This window comes from Accipiter gentilis, chromosome 20 (assembly GCF_929443795.1).
Source record: "Accipiter gentilis chromosome 20, bAccGen1.1, whole genome shotgun sequence".
Taxonomy (NCBI): domain Eukaryota; kingdom Metazoa; phylum Chordata; class Aves; order Accipitriformes; family Accipitridae; genus Astur; species Astur gentilis.
This window is the reverse complement of record NC_064899.1, coordinates 27,190,433-27,213,375: the sequence shown is the minus strand read 5'-3', so window position 1 is coordinate 27,213,375 and position 22,943 is coordinate 27,190,433. Positions and strand designations below refer to the sequence as shown.

At 42.7% G+C, this 22,943-nt stretch overlaps 1 protein-coding gene across 4 annotated transcripts in view; it reads left to right on the top strand.

The window, feature by feature from the left end:
- The window catches only part of ADCY1 (adenylate cyclase 1), a 498,640-nt gene that overhangs the window by 36,078 nt on the left and 439,619 nt on the right, over positions 1-22,943 (top strand). For all 4 annotated transcript variants that reach the window (XR_007508915.1, XR_007508916.1, XR_007508917.1 and 1 more), the window contains exon 2: positions 15,988-16,137. Coding sequence is in view for 1 of the 4 variants with exons in the window: in XM_049823805.1 (XP_049679762.1) it covers positions 15,988-16,137 (150 nt within the window). In the remaining 3 variants the exon portion in view is untranslated. The remainder of the gene's footprint in view (positions 1-15,987; positions 16,138-22,943) is intronic.

Sequence of the window (22,943 nt, the reverse complement as noted above, 5' to 3'; positions counted from 1 at the left end):
CTGTGTGATAGAACATAGTTTCGTCAAGACAAACACTTTCATCTTTTCAGGACATTTGACCAGAAGTGACATCATTCACCAAGTGCTTCAAAAATCTGCATGGAGAAGAAAAAAAGAGAAAAGAGATCCAAGAGGACATTTGTCAGGTCTAGCAGGCAATCCTTCTGGTGGAAAGGGAGACTGGCTGAGATGAGTTTATCCCTAATGCAGTCATGTTTTCACTGAGCAGTACGCAGGCAGCAAGATACGCACTTTTTCCTCTCTTTATCTCCGGCTGCCTTCATTCATCCGGAAAAGGACCAGGTGTTTTAGCAGTGAGTGAGAACCAAGGCCTCACAGTTTAGTCATTCAATTTAATTTGCAGGTGACTTGTTAGGAGACTTCTGTATACTTCTTGACATTTTGGGGGAAAACTTTTTTTAGTGGCGTAAATTAAATATGAGGTCCCATGCTTGATATGAAAAATGTGTACCCGACGCTGCTTGGGTCACTAAAAATGACTTGAATTTACTATTTAGGACCTTAAGTAGCGCATTTCAGCATGATTTCCTAACGATGGGTTCATTACAGTGTAATATTTGGACAGCTGCTTGAACTTTTTGTGTTTATTTTCTCATCTGCGATATGCCTGTGATTATACCTAACTGACATACACTGACTTGGGGACCTGGTTGTATCCATAGCTGTCTCCCAGATCTTGAGAAAGCCCCTGAAGCTAAATTCAAAAAAGGCACTTGGAAGTTTTAAGGATGGGTGTTACACTCTCTAGGTTTTATGCACCCAACCTTCCAGGAGCAAAATTCAAGCCTTCTTTGGAAGTAGCCTGTGTACAACAGAGGAGAGCACCGTTTCGGTACCAAATAATAGGTGGTGCGGTGTCTGTGCAGCGTGTGTAATAAGCCCTGGGGACAGTACTTTGTCCCCAGCAGCACAGTGCCCAGGCTTGACAAGACCAAGCTTCAACTGCTGGAGAGCAGAGCCAGGACTTAGGAAGACCTAGGTTTTGTCACCAGCTCCGTCGCTGGCCGGCAGAACGAGCCCTCTGCCCCAGCACCGCTTATTGGCAAAGCTTTGTATAGAAAACACTTTGACAACTAAACTGAAGCCGACAAGCGAGAGGTCCCGAGTGAAGAGCTGGCAGCGCGTTCCTGCCGGGACGTGCGGGAGCTCAGCGCGCGGCGGTCAGTCTTCGGTCAGCCAGGTCCCGTACGCGGCGCGGTGTGGAGTACGGTTTGTGGATACGCCGAAATGGTGCCACAGGAGCGTGGGAGCGCGAGCGCGGTGAGTCCGCTCGGCCGGTGGCAGCATGCCCGGGAAGCATGGCTGGAGGCCTGGGCTGTCCCAGTCGGAGCAGGCAGTCTTCCCTCCTGGGTTGGTAGAGGAGCAATCTGAAAACGTGGCCCCCCCCTTGCCACGGCCCCGTTCGGTGTGTCTGTAGTCCAACGGCTGCGCGCGATGAGAAATGCTTCCTCTCTGCAGCAGCCAGGCGCCAGGCTGAGGGTGCCCTGTGCCGTTTCTCAGCCACGCACAGGACTCAAATGAAGAAAAATTGCATTTAAGTTCTGAAGATCCAGTCACCTAGCAACTGTAGTCCCACCAAAGGTTTCAAACGAGCTTGGATTGTATATCCCTGCAAGTCTTTATTTTTATGTATTTAATGACTGCAGCTTTTAAAAAAAAGAGTGTATTAAGATGTTCAGATGGATTCTTGCAGGACAACAAGTACTGGGAAGGAACCACGTGTTGCATACAGCAGATGCAAACAAATTTTGGACGGCAGATTACTGTACTATGCTCTAATTGCACAACATGGCATTATACTAACTAATAGGAAAAAGGGAGAAAGCTGCAGATTTTTGGTTGATGTAGAACAGCTTCAGGGTCTGATCACCTGGACTCTGTCAAGCAAGTAAATAGCATGCACCAATAAATAAAAATATTGGCCATAATTTCTATAGAAACTATTTCAAATGGCTTTGGCAACATATTCCGAGTCTTTTGTGATAGACGACAGCTATTCATAATGCTTGGGAACAACTGCAATGTCCTAAAAGCCCCAAGCCGTAACAACCCACCCCAAAAGCACAGAAGAACTGAGGGCTTTTTTGTTCTATGGTGACTTACAATACACTGTAAAGGAATGCAACAGCTAAATCAGGCAAGAAATATAAGTAACATTTGCCTGTTTCTTCTCAGGACAAAGAAATTTGTGGGATGTGACATGTAAGCAAGCTAGCAAGAATATTTTTACTTTTTTCGGGGTAGCTCATTGTGTCAGCTTTCCAGAGATGGAAGTGACTGACACCATATTATTACATTTAAGGTATATGTTCTGCTGTGAACTAGTTACACACTCTTGAGTGCAGTACCGTAATGTAACAGCAAGACAAAACTACAGCTGAGATATCATATCTCTCATATCTTATCTGAGAGGCATTCATAACCGCTCATATCGTAAAACATTGTGGAGTTCAGCCAGTTCTCTTGTGTACCTAGACTTGACTGATTAGTATGGATGACTGGGAAATTATTTTGGCTTCACATGTAATAGTCTTCAGATACTCTCTTCTGTCTGCAATAGTGCCAGAACTTCTGTGGGCTTTGGAGAGAGTTTGCTGCCATCTGTAAAAGTAACCACCAATTATCTATCTGTAAGGTCTGGTTTGATATATGGAAAGATTAACCTCAACTGGGCTTAATGGATACAAATATGAAACCAAGAGAAACAATTAACGTTGTTCACATGCTGTCAAGAACCAACTCACAAGTGTGTATCTGTATGCACACATTATGTATAAAACCAGGCTTCGGACGGAGACAAATCAGGGCATTTTCATATTGCTTTTTTGAACTTCTGAAGTGCAACAGCCCAGTGCAATACTTGGCAGGTTTCAAACATTACTGTTGCAGTTGTGCCAACCATTTAGAAACTCTGCTATGCGTTTATGCCCCCCCCCCCCCCCAAAAAAAAAATAATACAGCTTTTATGAAGTTATTCATTATTTGGAATGGTTTGAAGTGATTGAGGAGTTATGCTTGAAGGTATTTCAGCCTGTATGCTGCTTGCAATATTTTCCATCCAGTCCTTTATTTCTTATTTCTAAAATTTCATATATCAGTGCTCTGCTGTATATTACCTGCAAGTGCTCTGTCTGATATTTTTCCTATTCCCTAAAAATCAGCTGCCTTCTTTTTGAATTAAAAATTGCAGGTAAGAACAAAAGTTCTTGTGCATAAGTCTTCTTTCTGTCCTCCTAACAAATAAAAAATAAAATTAAAAAATTCAGAAGTCTTGGTACATCAAAATAAAGATTTAATTTGTTGGTAATGTGAAAGGTAAAAATGCTGGAATTGTGAGCTCCTTCCAGAAATTCACTAAGAAAGGCACAACAGCTCAGAATCTAAAAAATAAGAGACTGAAATTAACATCATAGATTCATGTCACACACCTGAGTGAGAATATTGATGGGCAGGCAACTGACACTCTGGGACTAGCAAAACAAATATTTGGTATCTTATGTAATCACAGACGTCTTTAACAGAATGCTTGTAAGCTGCAGTAGTACATAAGGTTTAGGATTCAAAATTTATGATTCAATCATCCCTAGTTCTGATATTCCCTCATAATTCTCTGCTACTTCATCTCAGAAGTCAGTGCTTCTGACACCAGATAAACAGCTAACGGTATAGAACGTGAGAGGGAGGTGCACTGGTGGTTCTCCCAGTGCATCTTTCCAAGTTAAAAGGAAATGTCCTTCAGAGAAAGATGCAACAAATGAACTTTTTAACACTGGGGGAGCTTGATGGTTCTCGATGACTCTACTTTTGTAGGGGGCATTTTTTAGAAAGGTTTATGGCATGTTGTCCTTGGTGTTCGGCTGTGATAGAGTTAATTTTTGCAAGAAGCTGGGAGGGTACTCAGCCCCAATAGTTGACCCGAACTAGCCAAGGAGATGCTTGATACCATACAACGGTCGGTATAGAACTGGGGGAGCTGGCTGGGGGACGGAGGATCGTGGCTCAGCGATGGTCTGAGCATTGGGTTCCACGTGGTGAGCAATTGCCTTGTGCATCACTCACTTTATATATTATTTTATTAGTAGTATTATTATTTCTTCTCTTCTTTTGTTGTCCTATTAAACTGTCCTTATCTCAACCCACGAGTTGTCTCACTTCTACTCTTCCGATTCTTTCCCCATCCCACTGCGGGGGAAGTGAGCGAGCGGCTGCGTGGGGCTTTTTGCCAGCTGGGCTTAAACCACGACAGTCCTTTTTGGGTCCCAACGTAGGGCTCAAAGGGTTGAGATAAGGACAGGTCTGACCAGAGCTTGTTAAAACGAATTTGTTATACACATTTCGTATATTAAATAGTCACTGGTCACAATGTTAGTTCATTTGTTCACAGGGTGGTGGTATGTAAGTTCTTACGTGCACAATGTATTCCCTGTGGTGAAGTTTATCACCTCTGGGCGAGGGATCAGGACTACAATTTTGCTGTACTGGGTAATGTCGACTTATGATATGATTACATCACTAGTCATGAGGTTAAGCTGGTGTTTGTGTGCGGCACTGTTGTGATGCTTGTACCTCGGTCGCCCTCTCTCGGAATTTATTAGTAATCGCACCCAATCTATAGGGAAGATAGGGGGATACTTTCTCCCCCTCTTCCACCTCCCCTTTCTCCTTCAGGGTAATTACGACAGCTTTTGAGAATTTTTAATATCCTTGGGATGCTCAAGCCAGCATGCTCTTTTTACTGTCTCCTGAACGCATCTCAGGTCTTGTTTAGGGTTACATAAAATTTTTTTTAAGAATACCACCCAGAGACCTGCCCTGAGGCTGGATAATCACGGGTGGCATGGCATGTGGGAGAATATGGGCAGGTATCTAGAGGACTTCTCACCTCCGATGGTTTGGAACTTCACTCCCAAACAGCTCCAGGACCCTGATAAAGTAATAGAATATTTGAAAGGAAAATTCTGTGGATATTCCAGAGTGGCACAACTTACTGCACTGTGCTGGGCCCTGGCCAGTATCTACCAACCACTGCTCAATACTGTGCAGCACCCTCGGGGGAAGGGGGCGAAACCAGACTGGCAGGCACTGCAGCTATTCCCGCCTTCATGACAAGCACTGCAGCTACCCCAACCAACCCCGGCGACAGGCGCTGCAGCCGAACCAGAGAACCAAGCCGTGCCGGTGTCAGTTACCCCTATACAGAGGGAGAAACACACAAAATCTGTTCCCTTAGTGAGGGATGGAGGTGAACCAGGGTCATCACAAGGACAGGAGGAAGAGACAGAGACCGAGATAATCACCCGATCCCTATCCCTGAGTGAGCTGTGGGATATGCAGAAGGATTTCAGCCACCATCCAGGCGAGCACATTGTTACTTCGCTGCTCCGCTGCTGGGATAACAGGGCCAGTAGTTTGGAATTAGAGGGTAGGGAAGCCAAGCAGCTGGGATCCTTGTCTAGGTAAGGGGGAATTGACAAAGCAATTGGAAAAAAAGACACAAGTCCTCAGCCTCTGGAGGTGACTTCTGTCAGGCGTGAAGGAAAGGTACCCCTTCAAGGAAGATGTTACATGCTACCCAGGCAAGTGGACCACCATGGAGAGAGGTAGCCAGTACCTGAGGGAATTAGCCGTGCTGGAGGTATTTTGTAATGATCCGGAAAATGAGCCGTTACCCACAGATCCAGATGAAGTCCAATGCATACAACCCACGTGGCAGAAGTTTCTACTCAGTGCACCAGCGTTGTATGCCAGCTCATTGGCAGTGATGTCCTGGAAAGAAGGCAAAGGACAAATGGTGAATGAAGTGGCTGGCGAACTCCGGCAATATGAACGAAATCTCTCTTCTTCCCTATAGGCCTGCGTCTTGGCTGTGGAGAAGCTGTCGTGGGAGTTCTAGCAATTCAGAGAGGATATGTCCTACTCCCCAGCTGTACAAGCCTCTATTTCACCTATTAGGAGTGAGCGTTCCTCTGCCCAAGAGAGAGGAGATAGAAGGTACACACCATGGGGTAACCCATGGTTTTACCTGCGTGACCATGGAGAGGACATGAGGAAGTGGGAAGGAAAACCTACCTTGACCATAGAGGCACAGGTACATGAGTTGCAAAGAAAAACAATCAGAAAAGGGGATTCTTCCTGGAAAATACTTCAATTTTCCAGCAGACAGTTCCCTAGACAGAGTAGAAGGGCTGATCTCACCTCTGATCCTCTTGAAGGGACTTCTGATTCATGTTTATAAAAAGTGAGCAATGAATACTCAGACCAGGATTAGAGGGGCCCTGCCTCCAGCCAGGTGGAGGAAAGGGACAACTGGGTCTATTGGACTGTGTGGATTCGATGGCCTGGCACGTTTGACCCAGAGGAGTATAAGGTTCTAGTGGACACCGGTGCACAATGTACCCTAGGGCCGTCAAGGTATAAAGGGGCAGAACCCCTCTGTATTTCTGGTGTGACAGGGGGATCCCACCAGCTAACTGTATTGGAAGCTGAAGTGAGTCTAACGTGCAACGAGTGGCATGAACACCCCATTGTGACTGGCCCAGAGGCCCCGTGCACCCTTGGCATGGACTACCTCAGGAGAGGGTATTTCAAGGACCCCAAAGAGTACCACTGGGCCTTTGGTATAGCTGCCTTGGAGATGGAGGAAATTCAACAGCTGTCCGCCTTGCCCAGTCTCTCGGAGGACATTTCTGCTGTGGGCTGCTGAGGGTTGAAGAACAACAGGTGCCAGCTGCTACCATGAGGGTGCACCGGCAGCAATATCGCACCAACCGAGACTCCCTGGTTCCCATCCATGCGCTGATTCATTGACTGAATATCCAAGGGCTGATCAGCAAACCTCACTCACCCTTTAATAGTCCCATATGGTCAGTGTGAAAATCTAATGGAAAGTAGAGACTAACAGTTGACTGTCGTGGCCTTAATGAAGTCATGCCACCGCTGAGTGCTGCCGTGCCAGCCATGCCAGAACTTCAATATGAATTGGAGTCAAAGGCAGCTGAGTGGCACACCACAACTGATATTGCTAAATGCGTTTTTCTCAGTCCCTCTGGCAGCAGAGTGCCAGCCACACTTTGCTTTCATTTGGAGGGGTGTCCAGTACACTTGGAATAGACTGCCCCAGGGGTGGAAACACAGCCCCACCATTTGCCATGGACTGATCCAGACTGCACTGGAACAGGGTGAAGCTCTGGAACACGGGCAATACATTGATGACATTATCATATGGGGCAACACAGCAGAAGTTTTTGAGAAAGGGGAGAAAATAGTTCAAATCCTTCTGAAGGCCAGTTTTGCCATAGAACAAAGTAAGATCAAGGGACCTGTACAAGAAATCCAATTTTTATGAATAAAATGGCAAATGGGCATTGTCAGTTCCCAATGGATGTGATCAACTAAATAGCAGCTATGTCTCCACTGACTAGCAAAAAAGGAAACGCAAGCTTTCTTAGGCATTGGGGGTTTTGAAGGATGCATATTCCAAATTACAGTCTAATTGTAAGCCCTCTCTGTCAAGTGACCCAGAAGAAGAATGATCTTAAATGGGGCCCTGACAATGACAAGCCTTTGAACAAATTAAGCGGGAGATTGTTCGTGCAGTAGCCCTTGGACCAGTCCGGACAGGACAAGATATCTACACCAGAGCTGGGGAGAATGGCCCTACCTGGAGCCTCTGGTAGAAAGCACCTGGGGAGACCTGAGGCCAACCCCTGGGGTTTTGGGGTCAGGGGTACAGAGGATCCAAGGTTCGCTCTACTTTCCAACTGAAAGAGATATTGGCAGCATATGAAGGAGTTTGAGCTGCCTTGTAAGTGGTTGGTATTGAAACACAGCTTCTCTTAGCACCCCAACTGCCAGTGCTGGGCTGGATGTTCAAAGGGAGGGTCTCTACACATCACACAACTGATGCCATGTGGACTAAGGGGGTTGCACTGATCACACAACGAGCTCACATACAAAACCCAACACACAGGAATTTTGGAAGTGATCAGGGACTGGCCAGAAGGCAAAGATTTCAGAGTATCGCTAGAGGAGGAGGTGACGTGCTGAAGGGGCCCCATTGCTGAAGCAATAAGCCCTGTTCACTGATGGGTCTTGTCACATTGTGGGACAACATCAAAGGTAGAAGGCTTCTGTATGGAGTCCTATATAAGTCACAGAAGTTGTTGAAGGAGAAGGTGAATTAGGCTAGTTTGCAGAAGTGAAAGCCATCCAGCTGGCTTTAGATATTGCTGATTGAGAAAAGTGGCCAGTGCTCTATCTCTATACTGACTTGTGGATGGTGGCAAATGCCCTGTGGGGGTGGTTACAGCAATGGAAGCAGAGCAACTGGCAGCGCAGAAGTAAACCCATCTGGGCTGCCCCATTGCGACAAGATATTGCTGGCCAGCTAAAGAAGCTGGTTGTAAAAGTACGTCATGTAGATGCTCATGTACCCAAGGGTCGGGCCACTGAAGAACATCAAAACAACCAGAAGGTGGATTGGGCTGCCAAGATTGAAGTGGCTCAGGTGAATCTGGACTGGCAACATAAGGGTGAGGTATTTATAGGTTGGTGGGCCCATGAGACCTCAGGCCATCAGGGAAGAATGCATTTTAAATTCTGCAACATATAGATGGGCTCGTGATTGAGGGGTGGACTTGACCATGGACACTATTACACAGGTTATCCATGAATGTGAAACATGTGCTGCAATCAAGTAAGCCAAGCGGCTAAAGCCTCTCTGGTATGGAGGACGATGGCTGAAATATAAATATGGGGAGGCCTGGCAGATTGACTATATCAAACACCCACAAACTCGCCAAGGCAAGGGCTATGTGCTTACAATGGTGGAAACAACCACCAGATGGCTGGAAACACATCCCGTGACACTGCCTGAAATGCTATCCTGGGCCTTGAAAAGCAGGTATTATGGTGACACGGCACCCCAGAAAGAACTGAGTCAGACAACAGGACTCATTTCTGAAACAACCTCATAGACACCTGGGCCAAAGAGCATGGCATTGAGTGGGTGTATCATCCCCTATCATGCGCCAGCCTCTGGGAAAATTGAACAATAGAATGGACTGCTGAAAACTACACTGAGAGCAATGGAGGGTGGGACCTTCAAACATTGGGATACACATTTAGCAAAAGCCACCTGGTTAGTTCAACAACAGGATAAACTTTCATGTACTGTAGAAGGGGATAAAGTCCCCGTAGTGCACATGAAGAATATGTTAGGGAAGACAGTCTGGGTTACTCCTGCCTCGGGCAAAGGCAAACCCACCCACGGGATTGCTTTTGCTGAAGGACCTGTGTGCATTTGGTGGGGAAGTTCGATGTGTGCCTCAAGGAGATTTGATTTTGGGTGAGAATAGCCAGTGAATTAAATTGTATGATGTTAATTGCTAAGTAACCCTGCCACTGTATGTCATCATTACTACAGTTGCTATATGCCATATCAATGGTATTACAGCAAGAATCACCCAGATCAACGAAGGATGGACTTGCATGAAAATCAGGCAAAGTGCAGCAGTGATGAAACTTGAACTGGCTTCAGCAGCTCGCACCCAGCAACTTCCTCCATATCGACATCTTCAACGCACACACCGTGGGCATGGGCTGCACCAAATACACCAGCCATGAGCTCTGGAGGCAGTATGCAACAATCCAACACCACACACAATCTCTCCTACCCTGAAAGACTGTTATGACAGATGGAGCCCCAAAGTCATGGATTAAATGAACTCAACGAACACGTTAGAGGGATGGCCCATAGACTGAGGGAATGGTATCTGTGTGTGTGTATAGGTATGTGTACATATATATCTCTGTGTGTGTATATATACACCTATATCAAAGATAGGGAAAGTGGTGGTGATTAATTGGAAAGTGTAGGATCTGGGCATGACACATATGGTATAGAATAAGGCGTGGATAATGTCTTGGGTTCGGCTGGGGTAGAGTTAATTTTCACAAGAAGCTGTGAGGGGGCACAGCCAGGACAGCTGACCCGAACTAGCCAAGGGGATATTTGCTACCATATGACATCATGCTCAGTATATAACTGGGGGAGGTGCTGCAGGGAGGGGGGATCGTGGCTTGGGGGTGGGCTGAGCATTGGGTTCTAGGAGGTGAGCAATTGCATTGTGCATCATTCGCTTTATATATTCTTTTATTAGTATTATTATTATTTCTTCTCTCGGTGTGTTGTCCTATTGAACTGTCCTTATCGCAACCCATGAGTTTTCTCACTTTTACTCTTCCTATTCTCTCCCTATCCCACCAGAGGAGTCGGGGAGGAGCGAGCAAGTGGTTACGTGGTGCTTAGCTGCTAGCTGGGCTTAAACCATGACATGTATTTTAAACAGTGGTTATAAATTGTGTCTTGTACTTTGGTCAAACACATATACAGAGGGAGAGACACATTGTGCATGTACACTTCAAAAAAAATGGCAATGGTTAATGGACATAGTATTCTAGATAGCCTAAAATCTGTCTTCACTTGTATGGTTATAGACACCCCAGTGCTACTGTCTTTTCCTCAACAGTGACATCTGCTTTCATTCTACACATTACCACTGAAATAACTAGTTACTAATCCCCTCTTAGACTACGCTGTAGATTCAGGAGGGGTGCGAATGAAGACAGAAACCACGGAGAATAGCACAGCAGAACAGTATTTTCTTAGTATGTGGCATAAACCATTTACGACAAAAACTAACAAAAATAAGAGAGGGATGTTTATTCGAAGTGGGAATACTTTTATTTAATCTGGAGAAAATTTGTTTGGCTGCCTTCTCTGGTAGGAGGGTGTGCTTTTTGGGACACAGTCAGTAACTAAGGAGAAGTTCCCTGCTTCTGTGTTTACACTACTTCAGCAAATGGAATAGATGTAGTAATTAAGTGTTCTCAAAAGGTTGCAAAGTGAGTTGATTAAGTGAATTACTAAACTCAAAACAAGCATGTCAGGATCAAGATGTAATTGTTCATTCTCTTTTATGCAGTCTTGTTCTGTAAATAAAGCACTGCTCTAATGGTAACATTTTCCATAGCAGCAAAAAGAAACTATTTTTGTTTAAACTTGTAAAAGGTCTTGTTCGTGGTATCAACAGTTTTCATAAACAGCACAGTCTTGCCTTGCTCTTAACAGTTTTAATGGTGGAAGCACTGACTCATTTTGGTGAGCTGTTCATGACTCTTTCCTTAGAGGCATGCCTTACAATAGACATTTGTATTTTACAATAATGCATTTCATTGCCATATCTCAAAGTATTTTGACAGAATGAGTAAATGTTACATTGTCAGCATAACAGGAACAACAATAGTGGCAGAGAAATTACTTGCAGTAAATTCAGTGAACAGAAACCTGGAAGTAGAATTCAGGCCCTCCATACCTCTTATCTTATCAGGTAGCTGAGGGTTAAGACATACAAGAACCACATTGGTCTTGTCTTTTCTGCAAATTTCAACCTTCACCTGGAAATGCTGGCCATATTTCCTATGTATTCTGCTCTGCTTCCTGGGATATGGTGAGAACTCATGCTGCTGAGAATAGATTGAATATTGATATTAACCACTAAATTATAATCCTGAGAGTGGTAACTATTGAAATACCTTCTCAGTCCCATTCACTCTACAAGCTCAGCTTTTAGAAAGCACAATGACGTTCTGAGGGAGTCTCCTGAAGTTTTCTTCCCTGGTAATTTATATTTCTCATTTAGTCTACTTAACTTGGGTAGTTCAATATCCATCCACATGAACGCCACTTTGTAAAAAAGTCTTTGAGTGATCGAGAAGTCATTTACACCTTTGTGAAATAGCCACATTTTTCTATGAGGCAATTTTGTGAGACAAACAGAAAGCTACTGCACAATGAAAACCAGCCTCAGGTTTGTACCATCTGCTATGCAACTGTTTACCTGATAGCAAAATTAGTCTGCTGAGCAAGCAGAGTCCTCTCAAAAGGCAAATAATAACATGTAGAAGAATTTTTCACCATTTGTTTGAGAGAAAGCAAGTGCATGCATGAATGCATACACGAAGATCCTTGCTTTGAAGGAAAAAGAAGTGGAGAATAAATCCTATCTGCACTAGAGATAAAAGTTTTGAGAGACTCTTCAAAGAGTCTCTCAACTAATCCCAAGGGACACTCAAGAAGTGGGAGATGCTTCTGGGGGAAAAAAAAGGAGATCTTTACTTGAACTCCTCAAGCTCTGTGTACATGTGTGCATGTTAACATGCTTCTTACATCCAGAATTATTTGCTCACTCCTTGATGGGTGTTGCTGTATTGCGCAGTTTGAGTGGCTTACCAAAATGAACTTAAGACCCAAGAAACTCGATGGAGATAAAAACAGGAGAGACAAAAATTTGGTTGAAATACCTGCTGGAGCTGCCAGTCCCTCTTCAGTGACTAGGCAGCCCACAAGAACTAGCTGTCTGTGTTGGAAGTCTGCCTTCGGGAACACTCCCTAGAGCCCCCCCAAGGAACCATGCCGGAGTTCATCCAGTGATAGAAAATGTACCCTCCTGAGGAGTAGAGAAGCTTAAAGCTCAGGGGGTTGGTATTGAAGTGCAGCGGATATGCAGAATGCACAATACAAGATTCAGTGACAACAACAATAAGAAAAAATTAAAAAGGCTTTCATGACCCTGATGGCTTTTTTTTTTTTTTTTTATTTTGGCTGACCTGTAATCTCATTATGAAATGAGAGAATAACATTGTTTGAAAGAGGTTGCAGCATAAAAATGTCTTTGAGTCACTTTGTGTTGCATTAAGTAAATTGTTTCTTTGGTAGTTCTGTAAGTAAAAGGTGATGGTGAAACCTGAAAAGCACTCATTTTGCTACCATGCAGTACTATAGTGAGTAATGTCGTAATGATTTAAAGTTAAATACCTTGATATTTCAGCAGTTCTGCATGCCTCAGTACCTCTTCAAAGATGCTTAGTTTTAATAGCAAGTCTCTCAATCTTTCCTGGAGTTACAGCACATAAGGTGTGTAAGTTACATATGTATGTAAGTGTGTATATATAGAGGTACATATTTACATATTAAAATGGAAGGGACCAGGAAATGGCACACATTTGAGAAACCTAGAGAGAGACAGAAGTATGTAGTTTGCAGTTGGGGAAAAAATAGTAATTAAGCAGAAAGCAGGTTGTGGAGGAAAGGAACTCTTACCTCGGGAGACAAGCTGCCCTACTTTCTTTTCTCACATTTTGAAATCCATGAATCTTTTACTTGCTTTATCACTTTCCTGATTCCCTGCAGGCCAGAGCTGACAGCTAAGCCTCTGTTTTATCTTAAACTGTTCAAAGCATGTCGGAAAATGACTTACCCTGCTGAGTCTGAAAGTGGCTGCATGATTGCAGGAACCCACCTACTGGTTAGCCCCAGTCCAGGTGATCACTGTTGCTTGAGTGAAATCGTAATGATAGTCCCAGAACAGCTGGCAGATTGTTACAATATATGGTCTTTTACTGCTTCCAGTTGAAGACCAGAAACGGAGCTGATGGGGGTTTTTTATTCTCTCTAGAAGTAATTATTCATGTCTTGGGCCACTCTGATATCAGCGCATAACGACAGTATTAGTTTTTCACCCTGTATTATTAACAGCTGTTTTGTATATGGATAGGGTCAAGCAGTTGTGCTGGCTGTAACTGTCTTGACTGTTTATTCTGTGGGCTCTCTCTGCTGACTTTGAATACGGCCTTTACAAATCCTTTCTATTTTTATTCCGTTGCACTTCTGAGAATTAGCTTTAAAATACACTGCTGTCACTACATTTCAGCACAATAAAATGCAGCTGTAAGGTGAGTGCAGCCACATTCATGTCTAAAAATAGGATTCTACTGGAATTCCTACAGTAATTTCATTTTAGTAGGCTTTAACTTGTGCTGAAAATTGATATACCTCAAACAGTTCTCTGTGATGAAGCAAAATAAAGCAGGATAGGAATTGCAGACCATTTATGCTCAGCCTGTATCATGAAATAATATGCTCGTGTACTGCTTTTAATCTTTGAAGTTTTACCGTCTGTATTACCATCTCTGAGAAGTGACATGTAAGTAACTGGTATATGAGATTCTTAGGTTGAAATTCATCTGGCTAATGACACTGGAACCCGCATTTTGCAGTTCTCAGGAGGAAGCTGTAACACCGTTCTTCACTGGTGTTAGATCTTGTGAAATAACTGTTTCTTTTTGGGTATCTGAGGAGAAAGAAAACACTAATGCTAGGCACAGCTCCCTTTATTGTCACAGGGTATTTTTTTTGATTTTGCACTGGTGAGAATGTTTGCAGGGAAGTTGTTGTTGATGTCTTGTTAACTAATTACAACCAGGTATGAAGGTAAAAGAGGATTTGTGAATTCATGAAAGTCTGGAGACCCCACCCAGAATGAAGCTTTCAATTCTCCCCATTATACTGAGATCACAGGGCGTGGAGATGTATGCTGCCATTACTTAATCACATCAGAAACTTCCTTCTTATTTTTGTAGGGTGAAACATTTTCCAAAGGCTCTCCAAAATCAGCAGGGAGTTTCTGGATGTCATTTTGGATCTTTGCTTACCATGTTGGCTGAATTCAAGCCTTCAACCCTAGGCCCATTAGTCAGTAAGGATCCTCTATGATTATGTCAGTGGTTTTATTTTTCTTAAAAATTGCATTGTTGGCACAGCTGGACTTACTATGCAGTGCAAACAAGGTGATTGGTCTCCTCTTCAATTTACTCTAGCAGATCATGCAACAGTAGACATGTACTAGCTTGAAATGTATACCTTGAATCAAGAAACAAATGTCAGTTATATGGTCTTTATGAACTATTTTGGGTGCATAGGATTTTAACATTAATTGTGTTACTTGCTGCTGTAATGTCTTTCTTGTCCAATTTATGTGCCAGCTGATTTCTGACTTTGGAATTTATGTGTCCCGTGAATCCTTATCATCATGCTGTGGTAGTAACTAGAGTAAATATGGAGAATGAGACGGAAAAGATACTGGGTAAACAGGCCTTACTGCCTCCTTTCTAAACAAGCAATGCATTGCATTGCAGAGTTTCCCATCTGAAGACATGTTTCAGACATCAGAGATGCAGTGAGAAACTTGGACAGGATTGTCTTAAATAAGGAGGTTGTGTGCAAACCACTGTTGAGTTATTTAGGTTAGTTAACTAACTTTATCACACACTGTAAAAACATTAAAAAAACCCAGAAGGGCAATTGGGTCATTTTTCTGTTCTTCATTAAAGCACTGTTCATAGAAGTAATTCCAAAGTAATTAATTGTCCCTGCTTATAGCATTGCAGTGGTGCTTGTTTTGTGCCAAGGGCCATCATTTGAAAGCACTCAGCACCTTCTGAGAAGTCTGCTGCAGGATAGCATCAACAATATTTTGGATGATTTCTCAAAAAATACAGTATGGTTGCTAACAGTATAGATATGGGAAGAGAAGCAGATTTTCCAAGTGCAAACTGCACAATATCAAAGCTTGGGGTACCCAGCCACACGTTTTGATTTAGTCACAGATTTTGTCACTGCCTTGCTTCTCGACTATAAAAAAAGGGACAACAATATCCCTACTTTATGAAGGCATTGAAAAATAATTTCAGTGTTCTAGGCATCTTGCAATTGAACAAATGCTGAAGGTACCGTTCTTATTAGATGGACAGATCTGCCAATGGGCTGATGAAAGAACCAATGCTGAATGAAAGTTATAAGCTTACAGATCATTGTAAGAGACATTAACTTCAGCAGATGTGAAGTTCTGTGTTATGCAATATTGCTTGCCCAGACCTGTGGTAGGTGCTATAATTGTTTCACTGCATTTGGGTTGTGGGAAGGGGTATCAGTGACATGGCTAGTGAAGCAGATTTTTTAAAGACAGTGGTGGGTTTTTTTTGCCTTTTTATTTTTAGTTTTGCCGAGTAGAAATGTAAAATAAAAACCTGTATTTTAAAATACTAATTTATTTTTCTTTCTTACAGCTTGTGGCCAATGCAATCCTTTTTGTCAGTGTAAATTTGTATGGGGTCTTTGTGAGGATTTTGACTGAAAGGGCTCAGAGGAAGGCATTCCTTCAGGCCAGGAACTGCATTGAGGACAGGCTGAGGCTGGAGGATGAAAATGAAAAACAGGTCAGTTTTTAAGCCTTATTTCTTTTTCTCTGTTTCTTCTGAGATGACTGTAGTTATGTGAACCACAGGTTGGGACATTACTGCCAAGTGCATGCTAGGGCGTGTATGCATTTCCATGGTGAAGGGAGGGAGCTGCCTCCCCCTGCCCGCATCAGCTCTTCCTCCCCAGTGCACACTCTTCGCTCCTCAGAAGGTGCAGCTGACCCCACAGCTACTGTCAGCTCCAGGACCGGAGGGGATGTATTTCAGGGCTGAGGCAAAGCTAACATACTATTCCAATCTAAGATCCTGGGTTTTTTTCTGCATGGATGTTTTGGGGTGGGTGTTAGATATGCTGTAAATACTTCTCTTCTGGCTGCGTGTGCTATAACCTGTTTGCATTCATGACACTTATAAACAAAAGTCAACATTTTGGGTTCAAGGGACTGCACTGATATACATGAATAACTGTGATAACAATCTATTCCTTTTCTCAAAAGCCACCTTACCAGTTTGATGGTTTATTTCACACAATTTTATCAATCAATCTTCCAACTAGATTTGGAAACAATGAGAAAAAATGCTATATTGTGGAGCTTGCTATTGTTACTCACAGGTCTGAATCTTAAACCTACTAAGATCTGTTCATCTGTAAAGTTTGGGCTAGATTTTTCTTTCTTTATAGGTGATAATAGAGGACCACAATGGAATACATAGATATAACTCCACTGACCTCTGTGAAATGATGGTAACTTATGCTAATAAAGCCCTTAAGTGGTATTCAAACCTTGCTATACAAGATGTCAGGGTCCTCAGAGCTTGTGTACCTCCCACACTTTTACTTCCCTTCACTTGCAATTTCTCTAGCGAGTTTATTCCTATGCATGAAATAATGCGGGTCCTTAAGTACTTTCTGTTATGAATTGAGTGAATGCATTTTTATGACCTGAACACACTCTGTAATAAGTAGATGTCTTCTTTGAACAACTGCATATCTTTGCTGGCTGCGTAAAAATGGTATTAGGAACAAAGCCTTTAGGTTTGATTCTGGTCTTTTGTAATCTAAAGCTGCAAATTTTCAAAGGCATAAATGTGTCATAAGTGAATTTCCATGGGATTTAGGCAACCCTGAGATTTGTGCCTTTGAAAACCTGTTTCTGGGATCCAACATGAAAATACTATTGATTTTTGTGTTTCTCTAGTTAGCACATTAGCAATCTGTCTTATTTTATATTTTATCCATGCATATAGAAACACGAGAAAGAAAAAACAAAACATATAAGTATCATTACTGTTAATAGTATACCTAGAGAATCCTGCAAATGTTTTCCCAATGCAGCATACAGGTCAGTGAAGAGAATACACTTTTCTCCTGTGCTTTTGAAATTAACTTTATGCAACACAGTGTAAAGCTCAATACAGTAGAGAAATATGCTAATTAGCTGTCAAAAATACCACCAAAATACTTTCTGTGGCTGCTGTCATAGTACATTAGAATACCTCTAAAACCAGGGTGAGAGTTAAGACATGATTGCAGGCTACAAAATTATTCTGCAGTTGCTGTAGCATAACGTAGCCCAAGTTTCCAGCTGGCAACACTCAAGAGTCTTTGAGAGGAAAAAAGATGTTGCTGACCTAGTTCAATTTTTGTGATCATTCCTGTATTTTGTTCTCTGAAGTACCAACATTACATGTTAAAAAGGACTGAATTTTTTCATCAGACTTTCTTGTCTCATTCAAATGCTCTGACCTAGATACCGTAGCCCTTTTACATTGAGAGTTGTAATCCAAAATGCTAAAACCTTTCCCTGGTATTTCTGTGCAAGTCTCTAATGGGAGAGGAAAGAACATGCTCTTGGCTTTTGAACATATACTGCCTTCTGGAGTTAAAGTGTTGACTGTGTGAGACAGATACCACAGCTGAAACTGTAAGTGAGATTTCTTCCTCTGTGTCCTACTTACAGTGGTTCTCCTCATGTAGGATGCATTTGTAGTAATAGTGCCACATGATAATTTTGATAAATCTATTTTTATGAGCAAGAGCAAAGATATCATGTAGCATTTTTGGAGTCATCACACATGAGTTTGCAAGTAGGCTTTGAAAGTGTTGCTGGGGAGAAGGGGAGCAGATGGACTCTCTTCGTTTTAAAATTCCATTTAATGTTCACCCTGTTTTCTGTGGTCACAACAAATAGCTGGCCTCCATGGTGGCATCATCCATTTGTTACTTTGCTGAACATTAGACTGCAATTCCGGAGTAACACCAGAAGTGAAGGCCAAGTTTTAGACCATGAGCGAATAATTATAATCAATCACTTGGGATAAGCTGCTTCTCTCATTATCTGTAAGTCTCAGCAGCAAGACCATCCTCTGCAGAGCAAGTAGTTAAGCATAAATATTGTGAGATGGGTCCCGTTCCCTGCAACTGCACTTGTTCTGTTCCAGCTCAGTCAGAGCACCTGAGCACTCCCTTTACTCCCACCGCACCATCCCTCTGTGTCCACTATGTTCTTTCCAGATCATCCTTTGCCCGTACAGCAAGCAAGGCTTTGGCACCCTGCTTGCTCCCTGGAGGACTCCAGTGTTAGACGTCCCTACGGATCCTGAGAGCAGCCTTCAGGCAGGGCTTCAGCCCTTCCCAAGTGAGCAAGCAGGGGTTGGAATGGGGTAGGCACTCAGCATAAAGAAGTGATCTGCTGCTGATTCAGGCTGATTCAGAGGGGAAACCAGTAAGGAAGTTGTGGCTCACCGTGTATTAATTCCCAGCGTGGCAGCTCCCGAAGTGGTGCTGTGCTCCACGGAAGTGGTACCACTGTAATTCCGGGGTCGTCTTAATCTGAAGTGCAACGGGACCACTCTGTTTAGAGGCCTGTAGGCTCCCATCTTCCATTTTTCTCGTCTCGCTTTCAGCATGTGTATAGTTTTGTCCTCCCCACAGTTTTGTCATGGTGAATTTCACTCTAATTATGCACTCTGAAACAAGAACTTCCTTTTATTTGTCATAGACTTGTCTGATGACTTGATTGGGTGTTCTCCAGCTCTTGTTTTGTGATAAATTGTGAGTAATCATTCTACAGTAACCTTTTCCATGCCACTCACAACACTGTAGACTTCTCTCATTACCCCTGCTCATCTCTCTTTCCAAGCTGAAGAATTGTAGCCTGTTTAGTCTCCTGACGTACGGGAGCTCTTTCCTACCCCAATCTTGCCAACTTTGTAAAGAATCCCACTCACATCCCCCTCCCCCCCTGCCCTGGAATATTTTAATGCAAATTCATGCATTGGATTCGGAGATAAAGCATATAATTTCCATCAGTGAAATGCACTTGTTGCAGCACAAGCTGATGTGAAAAGTGCCTGTTGTTTTCATACGAAGAAGGATGGAAAAACGTTTGACTTCATGCAAACCTCCAAAGCCCACAAAAACAGCTTAGATGTCTTCACTGGTTTTTAATTGCGTAAGTACATGCAAATATGTTTGCAAAATAAAGACCATCTTTCAAGCAACTTGTTTAGATCTTTCCTTCCCTCCTAAATGTTACTTTTGTACTTGCTCACAATTAGAACATGATGGTGGCAAAACAACTGGAGAATAGCGAAGTCTCCAGTATGGGGGATTGGCTATCTCAAAAATTATTAATGAATTCACATTTACTCTGTCAAACCATTGGGACTGGATAAATTTATTTAGTGGTGGCACCCATCTTTCATGAAATAGTTATGTACCCCACTACAATACATGAAATTTAAGTTTATTACAGGCTTTGACCTAAGAAGCTGAAGGAAGCACTAAAAACTACAGGGAGTTAGGAAGCACTGGGCTGAGACAGCCTGCTCTGGTTAGCTTCAGGGCCAGAAGCATGGCACTCCAGGTAGTCTCATTAGTTTTGCTGAGAGGTAGGGTTTTTCCCTTTGCTAGTACAACACCATGCTACTGCAGTAATGCTGGTTCCAGGAGACAGACTAGCACCCCAGTGTTGCTCTGCAGTGCTTCCATACATGTTCACTAGATCATATGAAGCTACCTAAATTCTCTTTAGGCAATGCTGAATTGTGCATACAAATGTCTGCATGCATGTGTGTATGCATTCCAAGTGTCTGCTGTATTTTAGGGCAGTATCCTTAACATATATAGTATTGTAACTGGGACATCACCGAGTCAGAGATTTGATTAATAACTATTCATGGAAAATGAAACTGTGTCAGCAAAAGATACCGCGAGTCTTGGTGCAGAATACTTTGAACTGCTGCTTAGGGCATTTTGGGTTCAAATTCCCTGCTGGGTTCAGGTCAACCTTCAAAACAATTTAATCTAGATATTACATATTTTGGGTATGCGTACTACCTCCTGTACCTTTGGGTAAAAGGATGACACCCACAGCAACCCTCCAGTGGTTTTGTCCGTTATGTTTAGTTTCAAGCATCTATGAAAAAAGGGAAAAAAATACAACATTATGTTTGAATAAAGCAAACCGTGTTGGACTTCATGCTGGTAGTGGGTAGCAGGTTGCTGGGTTTTTTTAATTCCAATTCAGCAACCAAACTGAAGAATTAGTTATTTGCACAGCCTCAGGCAGAAGTAATATCTAGGGTGCCTGACAGCATGCTTATCAAGGCATAATCAGGTTCTCCTTATGTTTCCCATACTTTTTATTCCCAGAATCCTGCATCTATTTTCATTGCAGTGCAGAAGAAAATATGAAATTTATCATTAAAACACAGGCCCTGTTTCCATAATCAGTCATACTGGCTCTGTGCTTCAGCAAATCGCCCTGCAGCAAAAATTTCATCTGGATCATGCGTGGGCACAAAAACATGTTCTTGTCAAATTATCTAGTGTGCAACAGGGAGGTGGTCCTGATTTTACACAAACTGCAGGGCGAGAGATGATGCCTGATCCTCTGGAAAAGCTAGCCAGTAGAATCTTTGAAAAATGTAGGTGGACTAACTAATTTTAGCTGACAGGGTGAGCCTGTACCACATTAGCGCTGTATTCTGTTACAAGGAGGCTTGAAATTGAATGTATAGTGTCAGCGAACCACAGCCTTACACAGGAAAGTCCACCTTCAAAAATCTATTTGTTCTGTGCTAGGATGAGGGAAAAGAGAAAAGGAGTGTTAAAATTTCGGGCTCTCGGTTTGAACTGCTGGGCTTCATGCCCACTCGTGCAGGATGGCCAGCTATGCCTCTTAGCCAAATAGCAGCAGCAGCAGCAGAGATGGGAACTTCTACCGCTCTCCGCTTCGTTTGCCACCTTTGGCTGCTGAGATCCTTACACAGAGCTGAGATGAACTGTTGGTTACCTTTATCCTGCTGTGTGGCACCCCTGGTCCATCTTCCGCCTTTCTCAGGTAAAAGGAGTTGCGGAGGCACGTTTCTCTCTCCCACACAGCAATAATTGCCCAGAAGCTTTCCACTGACTAGCGTACGTTAGTCCCCAGTCCTTCAATAGTCATGCACGTGTCTATCGTTCTTGTAGCAAATAATAAATCTGGGAGGTACTTGGGTTAAATGCAAACCTTCAGCTTCGACCTGCAGCCATTAGGAACTGCTTGTTACCCCTTGCAAGGCAGGGTATAGTAAACAAATAAAGGTGTTGTAATTTTAAAGTTCTATCGCACCTCTTTTTTTGCAGAATAAACTTCTCATCTGAATATGGTTAGTGCCAGAAGCTGCGTTGTTTTGGCATACCATTGGCATTCTTCTTACCTAACTTTGGCCAACTAAAAGTGAGGCCTGTCATCTAACCTTTTAACCTATAGGCAGTAATCCTTAGCAGTAACAGACACATACAAGGGTAGCTCATCCCTTCTATCCTGAGCAGCTTGCTGGAGATCAGATGAGGTTTTTTTCCTGGAAGGGGTTACAGGGGACACCTAAGCTTAGGGCTAGACAGCTGCATGATAAGAGAGAGACGTGCCTTGCACTGGACTTGAAATGTCGAAATGTAGAAACTCGGTAAGACACGAGAAAAAACATACAGTTGTAAATCAGACAAAGTACATGTATTTTAATTGCATTGTAATTGTATTACTCTACCCACATGCCTTTAATTTGCAAAATGTAACATATGGTATTATAGAAAAATCAATAAGAGCCTTTAAAAAGCCACACTTACAACAGCAGGCCAGATCAGTACTATAACAATTTGGTTTAACTTTATTTCACCCCTTGAAATCTTCCTGATGTTAGTAAGTATGTCAATTAAATTGGTTATCAGCCATTTCATTTTTTGACACAAGGCGTGAACTGTGGCAACTGAACAGATTTCTAAAGAAGAAAATAGGGCATATGAAATTTGCTTTTTAGTATAAGTCTATGTAGTCACTCATACTCAAACTAACAGGGGGATGTCTTGGACTGCTGTTTGTTGCAGTTTGTTTTTTCTCATAGATGTGTGTATGACATATAGTCATGCCACCTACATTAAGGTCTTATATGTTGTAATGGATGCTGGCTTACACTGAGTAGAGTAGACAAACATAAACAGATAAGTTAAAAAGTATAGTTGTATCATTTTAAAACCTGTTGATACTTCGGCTGTTAGGAGTTTTGAAATAAATATTGGGTAATTACGAATATGTTCTGCTTCAAAAAACTGTCAAGTAAATATGCTGGTGGTCGACTCTGTGAATTTTTCACTTTATTTTTCCAACTTGCTCTGTGTATTTTCCATTAGAGAGAATGGAGGAGGAAGTACAAACAAGAGCACACAAGCCTGTCATTAGATGATTAAAAATACACTACCATACAGTTTTCAATAGGTAACATCATGGATAACAGTTGCTAAGGCAAATTATCGTAGAGAAGAACACTGGCTACAGTGC